Source organism: Silene latifolia, chromosome 9 (assembly GCF_048544455.1).
Source record: "Silene latifolia isolate original U9 population chromosome 9, ASM4854445v1, whole genome shotgun sequence".
NCBI classification, from domain to species: Eukaryota; Viridiplantae; Streptophyta; class Magnoliopsida; order Caryophyllales; family Caryophyllaceae; genus Silene; species Silene latifolia.
This window is the reverse complement of record NC_133534.1, coordinates 225,531,667-225,539,016: the sequence shown is the minus strand read 5'-3', so window position 1 is coordinate 225,539,016 and position 7,350 is coordinate 225,531,667. Positions and strand designations below refer to the sequence as shown.

General features: G+C 36.3%; 1 protein-coding gene across 1 annotated transcript; it reads left to right on the top strand.

Annotated features, from left to right (window-relative positions):
* Window positions 1-4,127: 4,127 nt before the first annotated feature.
* LOC141600480 (uncharacterized) lies at window positions 4,128-6,066 on the top strand. The gene has a single exon (XM_074420719.1). The coding sequence runs from the start codon at window positions 4,409-4,411 to the stop codon at window positions 5,927-5,929; it is 1,521 nt and encodes a 506-aa protein (XP_074276820.1). The 5' UTR covers window positions 4,128-4,408; the 3' UTR covers window positions 5,930-6,066.
* Window positions 6,067-7,350: the final 1,284 nt, after the last annotated feature.

Sequence of the window (7,350 nt, the reverse complement as noted above, 5' to 3'; positions counted from 1 at the left end):
CCTATTCATTTAGTAATTAGGGAATTCCATCAACTTTGAAGGTAAATGACCCACTTGCTATTATCTATGATCGAAGATATCTCAAATTTTATATACTCCGTATCTTCTACAATTGTTTTGCTTTATAGTTTACCTTGAATTCATTTGTACAATTTCTAACAATAAATTTTCATTTGTTAAATAAGTTTCGGTCTTTTTTTTGTGATACACTCATATACTCCGTAACCTAGAGTCCATTGATTTTTCTATGAAGACATTTTTTGGAGGAGGCCATGTGATTATTAAACAAGATTGGTTATAGTTTGTGAATTCGATTTGATATTGTCCTTTGCTACTTGGTGTTGATCTTCTGTTTCAACCCATCCAATCCAATCCAAATGAAGTATGTGCTGTATTCAGAACCACATTAAAACCATCGTCTATTTCTATCACTCATATTTTATCAAGTTATGAATATGATATTTTAACAATAATCCACGTTAATTGCATTAACATCGTCTTACGCAATAATTACTGTAAATATTATGACCGAAAACAAACACTAATGCACAACTAAGATGTAAGGAGTAAATGATGAGTATTGTGAGAGTTAGTTGCAAAAATCGAGGTATGAACGTGAAGATTATAGCCATATTGAATGAATAGATCATTTAAAGATGTTACAAGAAAGTAATTAACAGTTTCTCATGTAAGTATTGATTTGATTATGCCCTTTAATAATTTTACGATAAAATAGTGCGTAATTTATTTGTTTTTATAGGACTCACAAAGAGGCGGATGAATAAATATTCTGTTATGGGAGTTCAATCTAGGCACAAATATTTTGGAGACGTTTAGTTTAAAAGGACGAAATGGATTGAGATATCACGAGGGCTAGTGGTTATGTATGATACGGGGCATAGGGGATTATGGAGGCAAGAAGGGGTATGGTATTAGTTGGAGGACGTAGCATATGAATTACAGGGTGCGTGGTGGTTAGTTGCGGGGGGTTACTGAGATAGGGGTTGAGACGGACATTGTGGTCCGTTAGTAATGGTGAACGCTGCTTCCAGACGCCCAGGCAATTGCAGGTGAGAGAGGAAATGAGAAAGAAGGTAGAGAATACTTTGACCACCGTATTTAACTCCTACAGTATATTCTTACCCATATACAATACTTTTCATTATTTTAACTTTATTCCTTAATTTTCGTGCCACTGTTCAAATGAGACGGTTATTCGGAATAGGAGGGAGTAATTTAAAGCCGTCTTATCTTAAAAACACTCTCACTCTTGATTATAGAACCTCTCATAAATATTATTGCAAAATATTTTAGGGAGATGGTTAATCTTTTTTAAATATTACTTAGATATTTTCAACGTGGGCCAACTCTATTTTTCAATCAATGCACTATCTTGATTTATTCAATATGGGATCACTTTTTGTCCATTAAATGAGCGGGAAAAAACTAATTAACTCTTAATCTTTTAGTCTATTTGGGATGACATAGGACTTGATAGACTTCCTGTATCCAAAATGGGTCGGGTGCCAAGCAGGCCCAAATAAATGTTGAGCGGCCCACAGTTCACCTCTATTCTTTTAAGGACGACCCAATATATGTATGTAATACTCTCTCCGTTCAACACCACTTCGCAAGTATGCTTTTTGCACGGATATTAAGGGACGGATTAAAAAAACTATAAAAAGTACATAGGGAAAGAGAATGATGAGGTTAAAAATGTTAAAAAAATATAAATGTGGGGTTTTATGGTGGATTAGTGTGGGTATGGATGACATTTTTTGTAAATATAAAGTGTGAATAAGGATAACATGGTCATTTTCTTGGCCTAAAAAGGAAACATGTAAAGTGGGGTTGAATGGATGAAAAAAGAATACATGTAAAGTGGAGTCGAATGGAGGGAGTATATACATAGATCTTCCGAATAAAATTGAGTTTTAGGAGGATTCTATAGCAAGTAAGGTAGAAAAGTGAGACCATGACATATTTCCCAATTTTGGCCAGAGACTTAAGGCGTTAAAACCAAAATAGGGGGACCAAAATCAATTGTTGCATGCATGGACCAATCATGGCCACATTACTACCGAGTATTTAATTGATGTGTTTTATGGTTAAGACAAAAAAGAATACGAGTCCTTTGTTTCATTTTCTGCTATACATATCCAAATGGATGGAGCTTATGGAGGAGAGATCACAATGATTAAACACAAGTTCTCATTGAAGACAAACACTATTTATCATAAGTAATGTCTCTCTCACAAAATACAAAGGTATAGTGCAATTGGGGGAAATGGATACCTCCACTTGCCCTCCCACTTGCATTTTGTGAGAGGATTACTACTATCTTCAGCTTGTGACGGATAATGACCGTATTCAGTGAGACGTACTAATGATTAAAATACCCATTTCGGTGCTCTTATATTAATTTGACAAATCTCCTATATTATACTTTTCGCTAATCTGTTTATCTTTGGTTTTTGACACAGAAACCAAGGAAATGATCGAGAGGGTCATTTATGATGGTTGTTAGTGGATGACGAATAGACCATTATAAATGTGTACGATCAGTATTACCAATAAAAAATCTTCCTAATATAAAAAGATGAACAAATAACCGAGAAATCCTAAATGAAATAGGTAAACAAATGTTCAGAACGGATGGAATATATAAATAAGGATTTAAAGACTTGACAATTTAGTTACAAAGTGTTAAAAGAAAAATACATCCCACACATAAGTTTAATAAATTAGATTTTTCCAATATGAAATTAAACTCCTATGGATAATTCATGTGAATTGCTTCAAAGACATTTGATTGATATACGAGAATTAAATGCTTGGAGAAATTTACAATTATCTAGAGGGTTAGGTAATTCAACTTCTCTATTATGAAGAAGTTGGCAAATTACGGGGAAAAAATGTAAATCACCATTTTTAGGTAGGCGAATGACTTTCATTTTCTCAATTCATGAAAATTCACAATTCCCCCTTTTAAAAAAAAAGGCAGCCAAACCAGCACATATGTAAACTAATCCACAAAACACATTAATCATTAGTCTCAAAATGGGTTGAAAAACCCAATAACCATTCTAAGTTTTTTGCATATTAAAGCTAGTTTGTCAATGGTCTTTGCATGAGACTGCGCAAGTATATATGAGGCTTTTACTCTTGTTCATAATATAACCATGCTGGATCATACCTCGTTATGTGTATGTATTGGGTTTGTGTCAAACGACCTTAACCCTAACTTGACGCATAAGAGTTTGATATCGTTTCGCAACCGTATGAATGTAGTTAGATAAATGGAGCACAATAATATAAGCTTAACTTGGTACCTGGGTGTCATATTTGTATTGCATTTGTGATGCCGTTCAGGTAGGTAGCTTGGATGAATGATTGTGATAGTGATATCTAAGTAGCACGTAGCATAATAAAATGAAGGAAGATAGGACGGTTGAATATTTCTTGAAAAGCAAAGACGACGTCCCGAAGAGTGAATATATATATAGTGAGTAAATAATAATTAATGATAATACACCAAATCTCATTAAAGACAGGTGATATCCGTCACAAGCTTGTGACAGATACCGTTTCCTCTCATAAAATGTCCATTGAGAGGTGAATGGGGGGAACCACATGTGGGTGTCTCACCTTGTCCCCCTCCCTTTTTGTGAGAGGTCACAATCTTGTGACGGAATTAGTCCGTCACAAGCAAGACTAGCTGATGATAATGTACAATGAAAGTGGGAAAGTGAAAGGAGTAAGATAACAAGTAGTATGCACGTTAGAAGAGAAAGTAATAGCAATTGTACCTTTGTTTTATAGAGGACGACATATAGACAGTAATAATTAACATAAGAATCGAAGCTGAGTATGGTTAATCACTTAATCTCCCCATTCCCCCAACAACAAAACATAAAATACTTGTAGTATGTAGTTACTGGTACTTGTAGGGGAGTATTCATCTCATTTGATGATTATTCCATATATACATATTCCATAGTATAAATAAATAATTTATGGTGAATTGAATAATGTATGTATTATAACAAATACTAATAAATAGAATCATGGTAAATAAATGTGGGGGGGTTTGTTTGAGTATAATATAAATAAGAAGAAATGAATAATGAAATAAATGGAAACATCAACACCCAAATCACATTCACGCTCTACCAACATCCTTCTTCTCACCCCTTTCTCTCCTTCCCTTCCCTTCCTTTCCTTTCCTTTCATTTCTTTTTTATTTTATTTTATTTTAATTATATTTAGCAAAACAAAGACCGTGAGCCTTCCTTCCCAATTTACAGAAAACCAACAAACAAACAAACAAACAACAGAGTAGAGGCTAGAGATAGAGAGAGAATAGTAAGTAGTAGTGTGGCTGTGTGGTGTTGCAAACAAACTTGTAATGGTTTATTCATCAGCACCCAAGTCCAACAACAACAACCACCATAATGAAGGTTGGGGCATGGGTTTGCTCTTCATCTTCTTCCATAACAACAACAACAATAATGATTATAATAATACTAATACTACTACTCGTAAAAGAAACTCATTTTCTATTTCTTCATCTTCTTCTTCCAACTTACTCCTCTCCAAAACTCAATCTACTCTTTCTATTTGCGCTCTTTTACTCTTCACCACTCTTCTTTTATTCACTCTCATCTCCACCTTTGAACTTCAACCCCCTACTTCTTCCTCCTCCTTCTCCACCAATATTCACAACAACAACAACAACAACAACAAAACCAGTATCAATTCACCTCGAAGGTTTCTCCGTCACAAACCAAATTACAATATTATTAATAATAAGAATGATAATCGGCAGCCGGCCGCTTTGCAGGGAATTGGCCAGCTTTACTTGAGGGGTACCAAGGCTATGTCTGACTTAATTGTCGCCCATGTTTCCGAGGAAGCTTCCCCCCATCACATACGCACCTTCATTCGTCTCCTTTTTCATTCCGGTCTCCTTTCTCGCCTCGACCTTGTTTTCGTCTTCCCCTCCATTTCCATGCAAACAGACCTCACCCCTCTCCTCAACTCCGAGTCCCACTCGCTCATTACAATAGTTCGCCTCGCCGGCCAACTCGGGAGAGCCGACTTGGCCCCCGGGTTGACTCGCTACCTCCGCCCAGTCGGGGAGGCCGGGAAGGAGACCCTTTGGGGGAGGCGGAGAGGGAACTCCACAACGCCGGATGAGTTGACTCGTCCGAGTTACGGGTCTATAGTGGGGTTCGAAGCCTCCGAGTTGGATCCCGAGGACGCGTTATCCGGTTTCTTGGATCACGTGCCAATGAGGCTGCGTCGGTGGGCGTGTTACCCCATGTTACTGGGTCGTGTGCGCCGTAATTACAAGCACGTCATGTTATTGGATGCCAACAATGCATTGGTTGTGTCCGACCCGTTTACCCGGGTCAGGAACAGGAGTTCCGAGTCGGTTTTCATTTGGTCAAACCCGGTGACTCGCCACGGGAAGAGGAATCCGAACCAGGAGCAGAGGAGTCAGGTCAACCCGGGGGTATTAATCGGGGGAGCACGTGGACTGAGGCGGTTCACCAATGCGGCCTTAACCGAAATTGTCCGAGTCAGCATTGAGCATAAGGGGAAGAACAGGAACTCGGTGACAGAGTCAGGGGTGGTGAACCAACTCCTTCATAGCGGCCACTTGCTCAAGAGTATTAACTTGATCACGTCCGCAGAGTCAATCCCTGACTCGGGTTCACTGGTTCATCTCAACTCGGCTGCTGAATCGGGTTTGAGTCTTATGGGGTTATCGGAGTACTTGAGTGTGGTACAACGTGTGAACAGCGGTGGGGAGTTTAATGTGGATCAAGTATTAATGACGGAGATTTGTGCGTCTCATAAATTATTTACCTCTGTTTATAGAGATTGTTTGGATACAAGTAGAACCAAATCAAGCATTAGTTAGTTAGTTGGTTGTGGGAACACAAAATTGGAAAGGGAAGACATAGGGGATGGACTATTAATTATTAATTAATGCAAATTTATGTCCATAAATTGTAGAGTAATCGATTTTGAAATATATGAAATCAGACATTCAATGTACTCAATACTCCCTCATGGTTTTTTGTGCAATTCAACTCAGGTGACATGCTACTCGTAACAATTTACAACTTTGCTGATAAAACCAATGTGTATCACTTTCATGTTACGAATACAAGGCCAATGTTAATGTTAATTTCGCCGACACTTTATTAGCGAACCAAAAAAAGGAAAATAAAATAAAATGAATACTCCGTATTGTAATTGCTTGAAGAAAAGTAGTTTAACTCGATTTGTTACAATTTAGTTGCTTGCTTTAATAGGGAGTATAGTCGACAAATGGAAATATTCAAAGTAATAATTTTAGTAACTAAAAATATGATACTAATTTTGTTTGGATTTTGTTTAGCTAGTAGTGTACAAATAATAAAGGTGGAACGATAAAACATAAAAGCAAGTGTGGAATGACATATAGTTTCATTCATAGGTGTCGGTGTTTCAATTAAGGATGTGATTAACCTTAACAACAAAAGCACAGGAGAAAGGTAAAAGGGAATATAACGAGAGTTGAATAATAATGGAAAAATAATAGAATGGGGAGTGGCAACATAGAGCGAGCGCAACTACTGGCTTCGACAACCAAACACATGTGCTCAACCCAGACAAGCTTAGACTTTGGATCAATAATTACACAACTGTATTACTCCATTTATCCCGCTCAATATAGTTTACAATTGTTTCATATATAAATAACATAGATAAAGAAAGATAAATGGGTAAAATTATTAAAAAATCTAGAACTACTTGATGAGGAGAAAATGTAATGACCCCAACCTATATGCATTAATTTATTTACTAAAAAATAAAAATGTAAATTATTAATTAATAGTATTTCTTAAATAGAAAAGTGTAAATTATTGATCGAAACAAATAAGGAATATACTTATACAATAGAAAAATACTCCCTCCTATTCTAGATAAACCTCCCTATTCATGGGGGCACTAGAATTAAGAGAGGGATTAAAATAAGGTAAAATATTGTAGTGGGTTTGGTAATTGAAGAGAGGGGAGGTATTGTGGGTATTATTGTGGGTGTGGTGATTAAAATAAGTATTGTTGTGGGGTAAGTTGATTAAAATAAGTATTGTTGTGGGGTGAGATATGGTATTGTTGTGGGGTAAGGTGATTAAAATAAGTATAAAATTTTACTAAATAAGAAAATAGAGAAGATATTGTGAATAAATGAAAAAAGAAAGAGAGAAATTTATGTAAAATAGGAGGGAGTATTTCCATAACATTATAATAATGAGAGCATTATATACGGAGTATATAATAGTTTCTCAAAAG